The sequence below is a fragment of the Podarcis bocagei genome, assembly GCF_964188305.1.
Source record: "Podarcis bocagei genome assembly, chromosome: 7".
NCBI lineage: Eukaryota > Metazoa > Chordata > Lepidosauria > Squamata > Lacertidae > Podarcis > Podarcis bocagei.
In genome coordinates, this window is record NC_138132.1 from 64764194 (window position 1) to 64783433 (window position 19240).

Below are 19240 nucleotides of genomic sequence, written 5' to 3' on the forward strand. Positions count from 1 at the left end.
AACCAGCAAGTGCAATTGGCAGTAACTGGGCTTGATTTCCCCAAGCCAGCTTCTGAAACAAGCAGCAACGATGTGGGAGGAAGCGATGGGGTGAGCACCTGAGCGTGAGGCTGGCTAAGGCATGTTCCTGCTTACGCACTTCACACTAGACCATGGTTTAGCACAGGCATAGGCAAACTCTGCCCTCCAGGTGTTTTGAGACTACAATTCCCAAAACATCTGGACGGCCGAGTTTGCCTATGCCTGGTTTAGCATAACCATTCTTTGGTTCCACAGCAACAAATGCACTTAAACACACGTCTGTTCATTTATTCAGCACTGAACCTATTCTGATCAGAAGTCCTCATGCCAGGGCAAGTCTGCCCAGGTAAGGCTTTGCTACAACAGAGGTTAACACTACGAACCGAAGAAAGGGTTTCCCCGTTACAACGAAAGACATTATAGCAGCCTTGATTGCTCACCCCCTGCACATGCTCACGTTACAGCAAATGCTTCAAGTGCTTGAGCATGGATGGAGGCGGCTGTGCAGAGCCCCCTTCAAACGGTGCAATAGGAGCAACACTGCAGAATTAAACTTGAGAATGTTAGGAAGCGTGTATGTGTCCCAATGGCTGTGTGCAAAAAAAAAGGAGGACACTCAGTTGGCAGCAGGCCCCTTGAGGCAGCTCAGTTATCACCGCGACAAGAGATCAGAACTTGTGCAGTCATGGGCTCTGGTGTCCTGTGATCAAGTCATCGCCTTACAGGGCCACCTTGTTTGGTTAGTGCCTGACAGGCTGAATTTAGAAGGACAGCAATGTGCAGTCTTTGTCTCCACAGACATAACGCTAAAGTAGAACTCCTAACCTATTGGCCAAGCAGACAGTTCCCTTTCTGAGTTTGTGCCACAGGCTGGGGATCAGTTCTTCAGCTCACCCAGCTTGAGCTTGGCAAAGTCTGTTGCCAGCTTCAGGGCTTCTTCAAGGCAGTCGGTGTTCTTGCCTGTGGCCTGGGCAGAGAGGTCTTTCCCGCCCCCCCTGCCGTCCATCAGCCCAGATACCTGTTGCACCCATTCGCTGGCCTTGAGCCCTTTGCCAACGACTTCCTGGGAAAGAATAGAGACAGCCTGCGTTAGAGTTCTGCACCTTAGTTCTGAGAGAATATACAAGAATATACAAGATCCTGTGATGCTCAGGCTGTGCATGGAGGAGGGTGTTGTCATGTGCCCCCCAGAACTGAACAACTAAACAGAGTGTCCAGAGAAGGGTGAACCAGGATAATGAGGGATCTAGAAACCAAGTCTTACAAGGGAACAGTAGAACAGTTGGGAACTCTCCAATGCCAAGGCTTTGAGGAAGGAAAGGGACTTGCTTTCAACTGCCCCCACCAGCCCCCAATAAACTTCTCTCAGAAGGGGCATGTATGCCTGCAAATATCATCCAATTCTGCCAAGTTACGGCCTCCCTTGACTTCCCAAATAGTGAGTGGGATTCCCCACACCCCAAATGCAATCTGCCTCACACTGGTACCAAATCTGCTAACTTCCAAAGCACTTTGGATCGAGGTGAGCTGTCTTCTGAAGTGCCAACTTGGGAGTCCGAACTCAATTTTCTGTTGGTGCACACTCCTTACTACAAAGCTTCCAGACAAGAGGCCAGATTCTATAGGAGTAGGAAAGCTTCTGTCTTTAACACCCTCCAAGGACAAAGAATGTTGGGACCAGATGTGAGGAACCTTTCTATTTCTCCTCTAAAGGCGTCAGGGGGAAGTGGCTGGGATTGGAGGCTCCTCACAGTTGAAGCAGAGCCTATTCCTCCAGTTACCCAAATTACATCTGCTGAAATTAATGAACATGACCAAGTTTAGCCAATTAATTTCAGTGGGGCTACTCTGAGTAAAGCTTAGATAAATACCACCTTCTGCCTGGTTAGTTGGTGCCCCAAGAGTGCTAAATCCCCACTCCCATCCCGGGCCTACCTGAGGGACTTGGCATAAGCAGGTGATCTTTCCAGCTTCATTATCCACGGTGAACAGCATGGCTGCTGTCTGAGGTGAATGAGTCTTCAACAGCTTCAGAGATTCATTAAGTGCCTGCAGAAAGACACAGGTGTGGTTACAGAGAGCACGTGCTATGCACAGTCACGTCCAATTCTGAGATCTTTGGGCAATTTGCAGTAGATCAGTAATTCCCAGTGGTTTGACAGGAGCAACTTGCTTGCAGCCACAGCAAGTTGCACAGGTTCCCTCCTTGCCCGATGCACCTCCGCCCCCTGTGCAAAGAGCAATGAGAAGAGATTTGGGGGATACCTTTGCAGAAGCACCGCTCTCCATTTCCAGAATGACCAGTGGCTGGTTGGGGTGAGCCTCGATGAGCTGCTTCGTCTTCTCCAGAACCTGAAGGAACAAAGAGAGGTCAGGCTCAGGAACGCTGGTGATGGGAGTGGGGAAAGAAAGGGAAAGCTCCTCTCAAATGCAAAGAGATGCTTCTTTTGTGCAGAGAACATAAAAACACAAGCAGCATGTCAGGCATAAGGATGCAGGTGTGTGGAAATGCACACATTGCACTTTGGCCAAGGCAAACACTCAAAGAGTGGCTGGAAGCAACTGTAATCTGGCAAAAAGATCTGCTGGACTACACAGCAGGTGTATGAAAGTTGGGTGGGTGGGTGGACCTCACAGTTCGCTCTGGTGGTCCAGGCTCTTCCCTCCAAAGAGAGGGAGAAGCTGGAGCTGGGCTTAAGCAGTGGCTGGAGGCTGAAATCACACAACAGATAGGAGCAGCCTCATTTCCCTTTTAAAACGGTCTGAGCGAAGGGGCCCCCCTTTCCTGATCACTGCTTGCATGTGCTTTCAAAAAGGGAACCCTGCCATTTCTACCCATTTCCACTCCCTTTGCCTATGACAGTGGGATGGGAGAACTCACTCGTTTCTGGATGTCTGCTTTGCAGGCACGGTCGAGGTCGTCCATCACCTTCTTCAGGGCTTTGAGGGCCTCTCGGAGTTCATCTTTCTGCCACTGGGGAATGACGGAGGTGGCCAGCACCTGCAACCAGAAGGCGGCACTGAAGCCACAGCCCACGTTTCACAAACGACAAATAATTTGTTGTATTTCCAGCATGTTCAGTGCGGGTCCAGATGCCTTCCACGTTTAAGAACAAAAGGAGAGTCTGCTGGAATGGGCCAGTGGCCTATCTAGACCAGCATCCTGATAGCAGTGCTCAAGTGACCCCACCGACTTGAGAATTTGGGGGAAAGGGGGTGATCCCACTTCTCCCCTTCCCGTGCTCTCGTACCTCGCCAAGGTCTGCAATCTCGCGCTGGACTTCTTTGTTGGGGGCTGTCTGGACCTTCACTTTGTCTTCCAGGTCAGAGAGTAGCTTTTTAAGGATGTCCACTTTCCTCAGTGCCTTGGGAAGAGAAAGGGGGTTCAGGATTTTGAGGTGGCGTTGGAAAGAAACAGTGACTTTTACTCTCCCACAAGCGTAGCAGGGTCACTGCGGTGTGTGGCCTGGGAAGTGTTCTCGGGGCCAGACAGAGAAGGCTGCCCAGCCGTACTTAAGTGTCCAGGCCTGCAGGTCCCCACCCCATATTTTATTTCCCCATCTCACCCACGGCTTGATCCTTGCCTATTGCACCTGCCCATACCCTGCTCACCTTCTGTGCTTCTGCTCCGGTGACAGCCACTATGCGCCGGATGCCCTTGGCAATTGCTTCCTCGGACACAATGACAAAGTGACCAGCGTGAGCAGAATTCTGTAAGTGCCTGTGAAAATATCAGTGACTGAGAAACGCCACAGACATTTACAAGCATCTCCTGACTTGGCAACGGAGGGAGCTTGACTTCAGAGAGAGGGAGATAGATATGATGATTTTGTTCTGGGAAGGAGCGAGGCAGCCTGAGCTTTGGGTACAGGTGAAGACCCCCTTCGACCACCCTTTGCTGTGTGGAGCACCAACAAGCAACAGGCATTCTCATGGGTCCACCATTTGGCAGGGCAGCTCTCTTGCTATGGATCTGGAGCCCTCCTTCGTCCCAAGCCCTCCTGCTGGACTTACGTTCCTCCGCAGAACTCGACCGACGTCATGGCACCTGCACCGCTGGAGGGGTCAGCCAGCATATCCTCGATGGGGATGCCGATCGAGACCACACGCACGGGGTCAGGGTACGTCTCATCAAACACTGCACGGAGGCCCTGGATGGCTTTGGCAGCTGCCAAGGGACAGTCTTTTGCATATACGACCTGGGGAGCAGACCACAGAAGTTAACAGAAGTTAAGGACAAGCAAGAGCACAGGAAAATTCTTGCTGGATCAGACCGCAGGCTGGTCTAAAACAAACATGCACAAGTAAAAATCAGGGGAAGAGTAAATGAAGCATGTGGGGATAATACTGTTACACCTCATAGGATTGCTGTGATAATACAATGGGGAAATCAGAAGATAAATGCCGTATTTTATTATTCAGGCATTTGCTCTGTTGCGAAAAGCCCATGCCACAAGTGGGTTTCTAGTGGGTTTCTGGCTCAAAGAAGGAGCATTCTTTGGAAGTCTCCAAGAACAGGACCTGAAAGTTCTCAGCATCCTCAAAACAGAGGTGGGGAACCTTTTTCACCCAAGGGGCTACATTGCCTTTTACCAATCTTCCAGAGGCCACAAGGCAGCAATGGGTGGGGCCAGGGGAGAGTTTGGATTTGATATCCTGCTTTATCGCTACCCGAAGGAGTCTCAAAGTGGCTAACAATCTCCTTTCCCTTCCTCCCCCACAGCAATCACTCTGTGAGGTGAGTGGGGCTGAGAGACTTCAAAGAAGTATGACTGGCCCAAGGTCACCCAGCAGCTGCATGTGGAGGAGCAGAGAGGTGAACCCGGTTCACCACATTACGAGTCTACAGCTCTTAACCACTACACCACACTGGCTCTCATGAAAGAATGGGCAGTGCAGTGAACACAAATTTTACCTCCGTGCAGGAGGCTGGTTTCTACACGTGCTCCTCTCCACCCAGGGAACCAGGAGTCTTGGTCACAGAGAACCATTTCAGCCAGGTGAAGACACCCCAAGCGGCAAAGCAGGACTGGGGAGGGTCCCAAAGGCCAACTACGGAGGCTGAGAGGGCTGCATTTTTTCCCTGGGCCCAAGGTTTCCCACCCATGAGAGAGACAAGCACGCATGCACCAGCCATACCAAGTTCCCCTCCTACCTTGGCTTCCTGAATCATCTGATTCGCAATTTCTTCCGCCTTCTTGATTTCCTGGGTGGACATGGCTCCCTTGGCTGTGAAATCAAAGCGCAGCCTGTCTGGAGCCACCAAGGAGCCTCGCTGGTCGGCCTCCCCCAGCACAGCGCGTAAGGCAAAGTTGAGGATGTGGGTGGCTGTGTGGTTGCTCATGATGGGCCGCCGCCTGGGCTGCGGGGGGGAAGAAGAGATGAAGGTGAGCAGAGAAGGGAGGAGGAAAGAGGCAGCCGTCCCCCCTCCACTAGTGGCTAAAACCAGCGGGGGCCCACCCACCAGCTTTGTTCAGGGCTGTGGATTTGTGGAAGAAGATGGGAAGCGGCCCACTCAACATTTGCATTCCGTATCCAGGCTGGTTTTTATTGCTTCTTTTGTTTCTTATATTTTATTTCATTGCACCACAATTTGAATTCTAAGGAATGCAATAAAACTCAGTGTGTAAGTAGAAATAAGAATGTAATGAATGACTGAATGCATAGAAAGACTGGGATTCTAGTCCAAAGCGCCTTTGATATCAAACGCACAAGCCACTCACCTCATCAACGTACAGCCGTACAGTGTCTCCCACCTTCAGGCTCCCATAGACGGTGCCCACGTGCAACACATAACCTCCGCGCACTTGGACGTTCTTCACCGTGAACTCTGTCTTCTGAAAAAACCAAAGGCACACAAGAGCTGATGATTGGCAAAGGCAGGAACGGGAGCCCAAGGCCAGGCCAGTGTGGCTCTTTCTTCCCACCAAGCACCACCAGCAGAGATGCACTGGATTTTAAATGCTTATGATCGTGCTGCTTCTCCATCACAAGTCTACAAATGGACTCATGAAAGTAAAAAAAATCTGACATTTAAAAAAAAATCTTGTGAAAACTTACTATAATTACAAAAGCGTTAATGAAAAAGAAAGCAGACACAAAAATGAAAGCAACAGTCAACCAAAGAGCAGGACATGGTTTTCAAAAGGGGAAAGTGCAGAAGCTGCCCTTGTAAGCACCAGAAATCCTGGTGAAGATGCTCTTGCCTCGGCATCTAGAGGACGACAGTGTTGGCGACCTCACACTCTTAGAGTGCATTCAACACGAGGTGCCAACACATAGATGGATCTCTCCATGGTCACCACCCTCTCCATCTCGAACAACTGACACAGACTTTCCAGACCAGGCAGATTTAACAAGGGACACAGATATAGGGAAGGTTGGAGTGCTAGATTCTGGATTGCACTGCGATCCTCCACCACTATTCTGGGGCAAAATAAGGCAACATGCCACCAATTTCAAAAGCCCCCAAAGCCCTTCCCACCACAAGACTCCAAGCCCCAAGACTCCCAAGCAGGCCAGCGAGTCCAACGTACATCCTCACTGCCTTCGTCCTCCTTGACAAGGTAGCCTTCGTCATATGTCTGCCCGCCCTGCTCCGCGTAGAAGCAGGTGTGGTCCAAGACAACCCCGCACTCTTGGCCTGTGGACACCTCCTCCACAAAGGCCTTATCCCGGCGGAGGGCTTTGACGGTGGCCACCGCACTACTGAACTCTGCACGTCAGAAAAGAAAAGTGGGAGTTAGCAAAGCAAGAGCCTCTTGCCTGTACCATGATCCTTCCCCTTATAAACAGTCACAAAATTAAACAGAAAAGAAAATTCTGAACCGAAATCTCCTAATGTCAACTTACCCACAAAAAAATTAAAAACCAAAAAACCTATCATTTCAACATTAAGCTTTTTGGTTCACATTCCTCAATTATTAATGGGTTTTAGGTATAAAAAATATTGACAAGCAAGTTCCTTCTGACATGTTCCAACGCATCAAAAAACAATGTGCTGGACGAGAGGGAGCTACTTAGAACGCACCATAACTGCCACTGGGGTCTGATGTGTAGTTGTATTTTAGAGAGTCATCTGTAGCCTCCAAGCCCCTGGACCGGAGTTCTTCAATGGCGTAGATGTCCAGCATGATGAGATCTTCATCGCCACCACCCTTGCCCTGAGATTTGAGCTGGGGATGTAAGCAAATCGAGGGTGAAAAGCAGGCCAAGAAGCCTTGGGCATAAAAGCAACATCCTCAGGTACGGACAACCTGTGGGCCACCAGATGTTATTCAACACCAATACCAATCAGCCCCAGCCAGCATAGGCAGTGGTCAGGAATAACAAGGATCTGGAGGGCACAGAGTTGGGGAAGGCTAACTGAGCCCAAAGCTGCCTACCTTGGCAGGCAGCTGCCTTCCTCAAGGTCCCAGGCAAAGATCTCTCACAGCCTTTTTATCCAAGCAATGTCCTGCCACCCTTCCTGGCTTTTGAGGATATGAATTACCTGCTACAAATGGTGCTATCACTCGCCCTTTCCTGTGCAAAGCTGACCAATGGAAGCTGCAGTAGAAGGTGGTAACAGCAGGAATAGAAGTACCTTGTGTGGAGCAACTAAGAAATCAAAGGGCCAACTGGACAACCAAAACCTGATGCAACTGAGTGGACGGATGCCTGCCTGGCTCTGCTTGTGCCTCTAGCTGTCTTGATGTTTATCTGCGTCAATACATATACTGTGCTGGCGATGGCCAAGCCCTACCTGGGCAGACTTCCTCTCTTCCTCAAAACCTTCCATGTCCACCTTCAAGCCTTTCTCTTCCGCAATGAGGCCGGTCAGATCCACAGGGAAACCGTAAGTATCGTAGAGCAGCCACGCAGTGTCTCCTGGAGGAGGAAGAGGATTGCAGAAGAGTTAAACCCACCGCACAGCTTCTGATCAGCTCATGCTCCCTCTTGTGGGGTTTCTGCAAGTCTCATTACTAGCAAGCCACCCTGCCTTCCTGGCCAAGCACCCATTTCTCTTCACTGCTGACTCCTTGAGCCTTCAGGTAGACCAGGGCAACTTGAGCAAGGAACTTGTTTCGCTCGGGAAGAGGTTTGGATAAGGAAAGGAACAAAGAGCGGGAGAAGCAGCCATTGTCTCCTTTCCTCCAAAGTTCTGCGCAAGAGAGAAAGAGGGGAATGATTCTCTCCCATTAACCTGCTCCGTGCAAACACCCATGGCTGGGGGAAAACAGGCAAAGCCTTGCCCTCACTGGGCCCCACAAGGGAAAGGAGGGTTGTCCTCTTGTGGCCTGGCCCAGCTCTGCACTGTAAGTGGGACCTGTTTCTCTCCCTCCTTCAAACCACCACCTTCTACTTAATTCATCACAATGCTTGCAGTGAGAAATGGGTATTCTCCTCCAGCCCCACCCAGTCAATGAGTTGAATTTCCCAAGCAGCAGGCTGCTTGGCTCACTTCCTAGCATCAAAGCCATTTCCACACAGGGGGTGCTGGCCTTGGGCCATACCAGGAATAGTCTTGCAGTCTCCCAAGCTCTGAATCTTCCTGTCGAGGATGCGGCGCCCTCTGTTTAGTGTCTTCAGGAACTGCACCTCCTCTTCGTTGATGATGTCTTTCACAATCTCAGGGTCTTTCTTCAGCTCAGGGAAGGCATCGCCCTGAGAGGAACAGGAGCTGTTAGCTAAGCGAAAGCAGCTCTCTGCCTCTCTCCCTCCATCCCAAAACCTGGAAGCTTCAAAGGCAAAGGAAAGAGGACAGGACTACAGATTTACCAGGGACTGCACCACCACGTCCACCAGGCTGGCAAAGAATCCCTTGGGGGCGTTGAGTTTCTCATGGGCGTAGCGCACAGCACGTCGGAGGATGCGCCTCAGAACATACCTAGGCAAGGGGAGCAGAAGGCAGAGGCTGGTCTTACTGGAGCCCCTACACTCTGGAAAACACCTCAGGGACCCCCCAACTTTTCGCAGCACAAAGGACTCTTCCCACTCTTTCTGGGCCTCTAACCCTTGTTTCTCAAACCTGGGTCCCAGCTGTTGTAGGATCACAACTCCCATCATCCATGGCCACTGGCCCTGTTAGCTAGGGATGATGGGAGTTGTAGTCTAACAACAGCCAGGGGACCCAAGTTTGAGAAACACAATGTGAATCCACACATAAACTGGGTTCCCGTCCTTCCTGACAAAACCAAGGGCTCCTAACACATTTTTTTGGTCATCTTCAGACAACCAACTCATATCAGGGTAACCCCATTCCCACAAGACAACAGGCCAGATTAGGGTTCCCAGGTCAGACAATGTGGCAACAGAAGGGAATGGCTGGGGGGCTAAAGATGGGGAAAGGGAAGGCAGCTGGCTCCCGCATTGGCCACTCAAGGCAGTTTCCCCAATCTGCCTATTGGCAGGGCTGGTCCTGACTGTGACTTTCAACCCTAATCAGCTTAGCCACAGATGCTACATCCTTTCTTACCCAGCCCCTCACCACAAAGCTCCACACAGCCCACTCTCTCACCCCCTGCCGGTGTTATCAGGTCTTCCACCGTCTGAAAGGGCCACTGTGATGGTTCGGGCATGGTCAGCCAGGACACGATAGGCCATGTCTATGCCATCAGCATCATCCTCCCCAACCTGCCCAGTGTAGGGCCTGCAGCCAGTGCCCTGCAAGGAAGAAGGCATGTAGGTGACGTCCAAGAGATGAAAGAGAAATGAAATGGTTAAGGAATCAGAGCAGGTCTTGGAGATTACAGGCATTACAGGTTTTTCTTCTAAGATTCTCTGATCCTTTGCTTATTACTGTTAGTCGCCTCATAAGCAAGCTTCTCTGGGCAATTGGCAATGAAATTAAAATTACACATCCGCCCATGTCAAATAGCAGCATAAAAATTCTTTTTTAAAAACCCCAAACCACCAGTATCAGGGTAGAGATTAAGACAAATGCACTCACAATCATCTAACAGAGAGCTACAAAATCATCCTCTCTGAGCAGCAGTGGGAGATCTCTAACCTACAAGGCTAGAGTTGGCCCATGAGGCTGCTTCGGCCAAGCCACACCCACCCACCTGAGACCTGGCATCAAATGAAGGCAGGTAAAGACATGGATCCCTGCGAAGAGCCGGGTTTGCAGGCCCCACTGATCAGCTGAATGCCTCATGTCACCTGCTGCCACTGTGATGCCAGGTGACTGACCCTGCCCACCTGTCAAGTTGGCCCATTTGGGGCAGGGGAGGTAAGGCTCCAGCCCACCAGCCAGATCCAGCTCCCCACTTCAGTTACAGAGGTAAAGCATACAATGTAATGCCACCAGGAACTGGAGAAATTGAGGTGTTAGTATAAATTTTAGAAGATCTGCATGTATTAAAAAGCACTGAAAGGACCCTGAAACGGCTGATGGGACTTGGGAGTCCAGCATCTAGACGGAAGCAGGTTTAGTGCTGGAGTTCCTTCTACCTGTCCTCACTGCTTTAACTGCCAAGACCTGATGCAGAAACAGCAGCAGCAAAGGTCAGTCAGTCACACATGAGAGCAGAGGAAAGCTACCAGGAGGCAGATAAGAAAACACTGCAAGTTGTGAAATTCAGTGGGAGGAAGGTGAATGTTGTTGTCCCTGAGCCAGGGAGGCCTCAGGGCAGCGAGATGCACTCCATCTAGAGAATCCACATACTGAAAGATTTGCTCGCAGCACATCTGGGCAGGTACCTTCTGGATAGCTTCAAAGTAGGGCACGAAGAGATCTGTGTCGTAGTTGGACATCTTGTTCTGAAGAACCGACACCAACCTCTCCAGACCCATGCCCGTGTCAATGCTCTTCTTGGGAAGAGGTTTCAGGGTCCCATCAGCCTCTCTGGTACAGGAGAGAGGAAGAAAAACACTCCATGATTCACAAAGAATAATACAAACAGAGGGCTGGTTCAGATGCTCACGTGTCCAAGCTTAATAAGCAGAGAGGTGAATGAGCTTTTCGCCTGCACTCTCACACCATTTGCTCAAGCATGGAAATGGATCAAAGCATCTCCCCTGACAACAGTTTCCCATTTCACCCAAACCAGGAATTTACTCTTAACAGCGCTGGAACAAACCTGGAGATCAACCCAAGCTCAAACCACGTCTTCGTATCCAGGCTTGTTCTAAAGCTGCTCATCATTAATAATTCGAAGACTGTGGGCAGTCACTGTTCACCGGATTTGGAATATGTGGCTGTTAAATGTAGACCAGCCTATCTCCCTAGGGAGTTCACAGCTGTTATGTTAACTGGTGTGTACGTGCCACCAGATGCCAATGCCAACTTGGCTTTGGGATGCCTGCAGGACCTTATCAGCAGCCAGCAAGACAAGTATCCTGAAGCTGTGCACATCATTGCGGGAGACTTCAACCATGTTGAACTTAAAACAGTGCTCCCAACGCTCTATCAGCTGTAAAAAAAACAGGCCTTTTTGAATGCTGTAACTCGATAGTGTGACCTGGGAGTTTGATGGGTGTGGTGTGGGTGTGGCTGGAATGTGGTTTGTTTGGTTGTTGTTGTTGTTTTGCTTTTGATGTTTTAAGGGATGGCATCCAATTTCGTTGCACTTTGTACAATGTTGCACTTGTGTAATGACAATAAAGAATCTATTCTATTCTATTCTATTCTATTCTATTCTATTCTATTCTATTCTATTCTATTCTATCATAGTTTTCCTGGTTTGGATGAAGAGGTCCACAACCAATTAAAGTAACAAAAAGTACAGCCCAAATGGAAGCGTCTTTGGTTTCGGAGCATCCTGCCACAGCCTATGCAGAAAAAAGCAACACAGAACCCTCCCTCACACAACCAACCAGTATATGGTTGTCCTACTGTACTGATTGAGGAGAGGCTGTTTTCTCAGATATTATTTATATATCATTTTGGAATCTATCCCTAGCATCTGCTGTATTGCTGCAAAGATCAGGACAAAATTCTTAGGAATGAAGGGTGAGGAATAAATAGCCATGATTCAGGCCACTATGCTCAACACCTAAAGTTTCATCACTGGATGTGGAGTCCAGCATTACCTGCAAAGCAGGGGGAGAGGTAACACACCACAGGTGAAAGGCATCAAAGGGAAAGAGGAAGCTGCCTTGAACAGAGTCAGACCACTGGTCCATCAAGCTCATCTTGTTTCTGGGGACTGGCGGTGGCTCTCTGGGTTTTCTTTTGCAACCCCACCTGGTAATGCCAAGGACTGAACCTGGGACCTTTTGTATGAAAAGCACCTGCTCTGCTACTGCACTGCCACCATGTTATAGGGAAGGAAAGCAATTCTTGCAGCACCTGTTGTACTGTATGAACACCAGGTTCCAGATCTCCAGCACGTTGGGATCATCTTGATTGACGAGATGGGCAGCATCCCGGTCTCCGATTCGGTCGTAGTGCATCTCACTGCAAGGTCCACATGGCCCCGTGTCTCCCATTTCCCAGAAGTTATCCTTCATGCTGCCCGGAAGAATCCTACTCTCCGCCAAACTGCAAAGAAGGAAATGGCCAGTGATGCGAGGAATTCCACAAGTTACAGATTCCTTGAACAGGCAACATACGAGCCATCTGAACTCTTTGACTTGCCCAGGTAACATCATCTGAAAAAGTATCACTGTCAGCTTCATCATGTTAATGAACCTACAACTCTGGCTGCATGTAGAGGCCACACTAAACTATGGCTTAGCAAGATGCAAGCAAGCCTAGCCTTCTCCAAGACTCATGCCCCCGCTCCTCGGTCAGGAAGAAAGAAAAAAATCACTTTTGATTGACCACAGTTTGTTGTATCTGAACTATGGTTAATCTTAACTATTACAGTGGTACCTCGGGTTACATACGCTTCAGGTTACATACGCTTCAGGTTACAGACTCTGCTAACCCAGAAATAGTGCTTTAGGTTAAGAACTTTGCTTCAGGATGAGAACAGAAATCGTGCTCTGGTGGCGCGGCTAAAGTGGTGCTTCAGGTTAAGAACAGTTTCAGGTCAAGTACGGACCTCCGGAACGAATTAAGTACTTAACCCGAGGTACCACTGTAGTTTAAAATCATGGTTTATTACGTTGCCTTGTTTAAACTAATCAGTTAAGATTAACCCATAGTTGTAGGTCCAGACAACACGCTAAGCTGCAGCTAATCTGAAGTGAAGGTGAAAGCTTCCAAACTCCACCTCCAGGCCACATGGGGAAAGATTAGGCTCATTCGCAACCTTGCTCAATCAAAGTTAAGCATGAAGTCCAAACATAGCCATTGACTAGAAGAGAGAAGCATAGACGCATGGAACTGTCGAGTTGGAAGCGGACCCAAGGGTCATCTGGTCCAAGTCCCTGCAATGCAGGTATCTCAGCTAAAGAATCCCTGACAGATAGCCATCCAACCTGTTGAACAGCTCTTACTGTCAGAAAGTTATTCTTAACCTTTGATTTGATTCCATTGGCTTGGTTCCCCACCCCCCTTTCTAGAGTAACAGAAAGCCAGCTTGCTCCATCTTCTAAGTGACAGCCCTTCAGATATTTGAAGATGGCTGTCATGTCCCTTCTCAACCTCCTCATCTTCAGGCTAAACATACCCAGCTCCCTCAACCATTCCTCATAAGGCTCATTTTCCAAACCCTGTATCATATTGGTTGCCCTTGAAATTCAGGTCATGGCAACGCTTGGAGACATCAAAAAGCATCTTATAAATAGGATTTCTGGGTTTCTGCTTAAGCCCCAATACATTTTCTTTGCCCCCTTTGGTTTTTTTGTGGAAGACACCAAAGAAATCCTGGGATCATCCTGATGGCCCCTTCTCTTGCCATTCAGGAAGTGGGTGTCGAGTGCAATTCCCAGTCTTCAAAGCACACAAAGGCAGCTCTTGCTGTATCCTTTGGATGTCCCAAACTCACCCGAGATCCAGCCAGATTTGCTTGCAATCCAAGTCTGGTTGCAGGCCAGCGGCTTCATTCCCACCAAAGTATGTGACATATAGCCTCTCAATGGGGATGCCGAACTCTTTGGTGAGCAGGTCCAGGGCAAACTTGCAAGCCAGCTCCTGAGTGGAAGAAGAAAACAGGGATGGGAAGGTCTTGACATGGAGAATGACATACTAATTTCTTTGACGAGTTTCAGATATGAGCCTTAAATTCTACAGCAGCCACTGCCAGCCAGAACACTGAATCAGCGATGCTCCTTTTCTTACAGTGGCCAATCAGATGCTTGTAGGAAACCAGCACCACTTCTGATTGTAGGTTGGCAACACACATGGCAATATTCCTCCACTGAAAATATTCTCTATTAAAGGGGCAAGTTGTTAGCCTAGCGTTCCTCCTGATGTGCTAGTTTTCTATGCACAAGGATTGTTTCCCCCCCTTTATGCGGAAGTATTCAACCATGTATGTAAGCCTACACCTAGATCCTGAAGTAATACAGCCCAGATATTGATCATACCAGAGAGAAGAACTTGCAGCTGCTGTGCAGGAGACTGAGGTTGGGTAGGGTGAGCTGCCCAGGATTTCTAAGGGGAAGGAGGCCACTGGAAGGGCAACATCTATGCACTGTAGTTCCCTGTCTACCCCCAACTCTTACCTTCTTCCTCTCACTGGCCACCACCCACTCATTAAGACCCCACTTTTTTCTTTGCCCTCTGCTACTCCAACTGTTACCAAACCATTCCTAATTCTGCCATAACAAACATTTCAACCAGCATAACCTCTAGATGTATGATCTGCCAGCAGCAGCAGCACCAGCAGCAGCAGAGCGTGAATGGCTTTAATTTTAAAATATGAACATTTGCCAAACATTTTACCAGTTGGTTACCTGTGTTTGTACAGGCAAAGGCCACCGGCAATGCCCTCACCTTGAAATAATCTCCAAAAGACCAGGAGCCCAGCATCTCAAAGAAAGTGTGGTGGTAGACGTCCTTGCCAACGTCGTCCAGGTCATTGTGCTTCCCGCCAGCCCGGATGCACTTCTGAGTGTTGGCCGCTCGGGTCAGCTTTGCCATGGGGTGAGAGGGGTCGATTGTGTTGAGGAAGATGGGCTTGAACTGGGAGAGAAGGAAGAAGAAGAAGACTGCCTTCAGCTCAGCCTCTAGGCAGAAGAGGGACTTCAGGCAAACGTGCCAACAGGGACCCAAGAGATCAAATGGCACTTTTGTCTGCTTCAAACCTACAGATGATCAGTGCCATTGGTCAACCCCCTAGTCCTAGGCATGTAAAAGGGAACGGATGGCGTTGTGGTCTAAACCACTGAGCCTCTTGAGCTTGTCGATTGGAAGGTCAGCGGTTCAAATCTGTACAACCAATTGAACTCCCATTGCTCTGTCCCAGCTCCTACCAACCTAGCAGTTTGAAAGCATACCAGTGCGAGTAGATAAATAGGTACCGTTGCAGCAGGGAGGTAAACAGCGTTACTATGCGCTCTGGCACTCTTCACAGTGTCCCATTGCACCAGACGTCATGCCAGCAGCATGACCCAGAAAGGCTGCCTGCAGACAAACGCTGGTTCTCTCGGCCTGTACCCCATAGTCTAGTTTGACTGGACTAGTTTGACTTAACTGTCCAGGGGTCTTTTACCTTTACCTAAGACAGGGGAGGAAACTTTCTCCAAACCATTCGTAATTCTGCAAACGTCTGTCATGTCTGACCTGATTCATGCCGGCGTTGGCAAAGAGCAGAGTCGGATCATCCATGGGGATGGTGGCTGAGGAGTGCACATAGGTGTGCTGGTTCTCCACAAAGAAGTTGATGAACCGTTGGCGGATCTCACTGGCTGTTAACGTCACCTCCATCTTGGGATCACCACTCACACTGGAGAGAACAAAAAAGGGGGGGGGAGAGAAAGGAAGCACTTCAAGGCAATGCTGCAAATCCTATATAAAACACTAGCTGGAGCAGCTCAAGTTAGAATTCAGATCTCAGCAGTTGCCGCCAAGGACACCCTCCAATGGCTTCTGGCTTGAGAGTGCAACCCTGACACAATTCAAGGCAGCCTGGCCATCAGTCACCACAGCTTGGCTCCTAGCTACACTGGAAGAGGGGAGGTTTTCCCCATGTTGATCTCTAAGGTCAACTAAAGGCCCTCACACCACACCAGGACAGCTTAGTCCAGCCTCAGGCAGTGCTGCTTATGAATATACATAAGCCTCATCTGCAGTATACATTTAAAATAGTCTCATATTAACAACACATGACTTATAAAGAATTCTGGGAACAGCAGTTTGTTAAGGTTGCTAAGAGTAGCTTGATCCATCTTCCCCTCACAACAATCACCGGAGTAGTTTAACAACCAGCCCCTCTTCCCAGAGAACTCTGGGAAATGTAGTTCTGTGAGGGGAATGTGGTGTAAGATCTCTCAACACCCTTAACAAACTACAGCTCCCAGGATCGTTCTGGGGGAAGCCATGACTGTTGAAAGTGATAAGACATCACTTTAAACATATAGTGCAAACATAAACGTATTGTCCATTCCCTATTTTCTTTGTAAAAACCACTATGGGAGAGCAGTTCTCCAGCCCAGAGAACAAAAAACAGCAATTGGCCTATGGCAGCTGCAAGGCCTTGGTAAGGAAGTCCCTTCTACTCAGACACCCCTGGCTGCTCCTTGCGCCCTTTTGCCACATTCATAATGTTGCCACCACATATCTGACTTCTGTGTAGCAAGAGGGCCAGCCAGAAGCACAGCAGCTATGGGGAAGGGAATAGCTATCTGGAAGAAGGACAGAGAAAACAGATCTCACCCTTGATCTCTGCTACAATCTGGCAAATACAAGGAAAGCTAAACAACTCTCCAGGCTATCCCAGAACCACCCACAAGGTGCCTGCAGAACTGACATAAAGGTCTGGGCTTGGAGGGGAAGGTGAATTCATAGCCGGGCTTATCAGCTAAATACAGAGTTGGAAAATTCCTTCCAATACTAAAACCAGGTATGAACAAAACTCACCCATAAAATCCTTCTACAGAAGCACATTAGCACTACCCTATCTCTGTGAGGAAAACTACTACCCTACTTCCAATTCTTACAGGGAATCCTTCAAGGAAAATAAGAGAGACCAGAGCCTGCGCAAGGCAAACAAATGGCCCCAACCACAGTGGACCACAAGACAGATGTCAGAATAAAAAAACCTTAATTTACCAGGTGAATACAGATGACCAGGCGCCCTGCATCAAAATCTATCTGCAGCACCACCACGTCAAAACCTAGTTGCCTCCATTGGCACATCAAGCAGCAAGGTGGATCCTAACGTCCCACTGCCTCCCTAGAGATCTGACCAGGTGCACAAGTGCAGCTAGACTCTCCTTGCTGTGTTGGCAGGAGAAGGGAAATGGGAAAGCTTGCCATAGGGTAGGTGTGTCAGAGGCAATGCCCTGGTGACTTTTTGCCTTTTTGACAAAGACCGCCTTTGCCAACCGGGCGCTGGGGCTGATGGGAGTTGTAGTCCAGAAAAAGAAATCGGGTCAGAGTTAGCAAAAACCAGGCAAAAGCATAATTTCTCTCTGTTTTTGTGAGTGTGTGTGTACACCACCCTGACACCACAGAATGAATGAAGTCACTGCTGGCTTCAGAGACCCCATCCCACGAGCCACACAGCTGTGCCTCAACTCAGGGCTGTCACCCCACGCCAGAACCATGAACCAGACTCCCAGAATTCGCCGCGGCTGTGGCCCTCAGACAGCCCCAGCTGGCGGCGGGCAGCGCTGCCTTCCTAAAAGTGGAGAAGGATGAAAAAGACCCCTCAGCCCCCAACCAGCGCCCTCTTCCTCTTCAGCCCCCCTTCCAGCCCAAATGCCTCCGCACCTTTCCTGCCGCTCTCCAGTCAACCTTTCCACGCGGAGCCGGAGCGACGCTCTTCCACTGCACACCCAAACCTGCTGCAGGGTTTTTTTCCTTCCCTTAATCCCGCCCACCCCGTCGGCCAATGAGGCTCAATAGCCGGGCTGCGGTTGCTCAACGCAGCTGCCCGTCAACGTCACGAAGCGCGGCGCTGGCGAGGCGCGAGGGCTGATGCAACGGCTCTGAAACCGCAGTCACGTGGCTCCCCGGGAAAGGGCTGAAGGCAGCGAGGAGGCCGCCATTGTGGGCAGGGCGGACCCGGCTGTGGGGGTGTGAGCGTGGGGTGTAAAGCAAGACGTCGCGGGCTGAGGCTGTTCCCACTGCGTCTCCTACCTGATATATAGGAAGGCTACACGTCTGAGTGGATCTTTCTCCTCCTCTTCTCTGCACCCTCCAAATCAGCTCTGCAGGGTTGAGAGACCTCCCAGAGAAGATTTTGGGAGTACGCAGGAGCAGGAGGGCTGCTGGTCCCTCACAACTCTACAATTCTGTGTGATTCCTATTGTGTGTTGTGCAAAGGTAGGGCAAGTCCACGAGAGCATCCCAAATGGTCCCTTGGTTCTCCTCAGAGCACTGCTGAGGTGCATCATGCTCACCAGAGGGCGTCCTTGCCCTATTTGAATAAAGCAGGAGAAAGCAGAATTTCGAGCATAAGCCCCCCAGACTGTTGATATGGGGAGATATAAGGTACCCAAGTGGCGTTGGCACTTCCTCATTCATATGCTTTAAAACGTTTGTTGACTTTGCGTAGGAGATGCTGTGAAATCCCGAGTGCAAAAAACTGTCCAAAGTTGGTTTGGGGGCACTGCCTCCCCCTGTTCTTTTGCTCTGATTTCAGTTGTTCACCAGAATAAGAACGGAATGTGGTTGCTTCATGCCCAGCCAAGCCCTTCAGATTCAGATCTCAGCCTAGGACTGATCCGTCCAGTGCGTTTCATGCACTTGCAGCAGTGTAGGGCAGGACGCCTTTGCCAGCTCTCTTCATGACCTGGGTTGGTCCTTGCTCTTGCAGAAAGCCTGTGTGTATCAGGCAATTCTTCCCTGATTGGAATGCAGAGCAGGAGAAAAGTTTCAATGCTAAATGAGTGTTTGCCTCTATTGTGGAACGCAAAACAAAAGCTCAGAGGCTTCACCTTGGGAATGACAGAAGGCCTTTGGGAGGAGAAGGCGTTCTTGGATTCACCGTGAGGGTCTGTGCTCACCAGCCCTTCACTTCTAATGGAAATCCATTTGCTTTAGGACCACCATTTCCTGACAGAAAACATACACAGCTGGCTATGAAAGGAGGACAGTCTTTATACAGTGAGAGACTCTAGGATCATCCACACTTCCCTTTGCCCCACAATTTCTTCTGTTTGGTTTCTAGGCGGGGGTCTGAGAGGTTTTTCTTTCGTCCCACTGCTTTCCTTGGGAAAACCCATGATTTACCGCTGA

At 49.6% G+C, this 19240-nt stretch overlaps 1 protein-coding gene across 1 annotated transcript; it reads right to left on the reverse strand.

The window, feature by feature from the left end:
* Positions 1-288: 288 nt before the first annotated feature.
* AARS1 (alanyl-tRNA synthetase 1) lies at positions 289-17894 on the reverse strand. The gene is made up of 21 exons (XM_081203996.1): positions 17771-17894; positions 15620-15782; positions 14831-15019; positions 13881-14026; positions 12296-12487; positions 10705-10849; positions 9521-9666; positions 8782-8890; positions 8517-8667; positions 7766-7890; positions 7052-7196; positions 6558-6736; positions 5745-5858; positions 5177-5383; positions 4036-4220; positions 3634-3742; positions 3273-3386; positions 2903-3022; positions 2287-2373; positions 1957-2070; positions 289-1084 (listed from the first exon to the last, which is right to left on the reverse strand). Exons 2-21 carry the CDS (start codon positions 15761-15763, stop codon positions 899-901), a joined length of 2907 nt encoding a protein of 968 aa, XP_081060122.1. The 5' UTR covers positions 15764-15782; positions 17771-17894; the 3' UTR covers positions 289-898.
* Between the last annotated feature and the right edge of the window lie 1346 nt (positions 17895-19240).

Coding starts and splice junctions, on each gene's coding strand:
- AARS1 (XM_081203996.1), bottom strand. CDS start 15,763: ATGGAGGTGACGTTAACAGCCAGTGAGATCCGCCAACGGTTCATCAAC. Junction 6,737..7,051: donor AGACCCCAGTGGCAGTTATG/GTGCGTTCTAAG, acceptor TCTGACGTGCAG/AGTTCAGTAGTGCGGTGGCC. Junction 3,743..4,035: donor GTCGAGTTCTGCGGAGGAAC/GTAAGTCCAGCA, acceptor ATATTTTCACAG/GCACTTACAGAATTCTGCTC.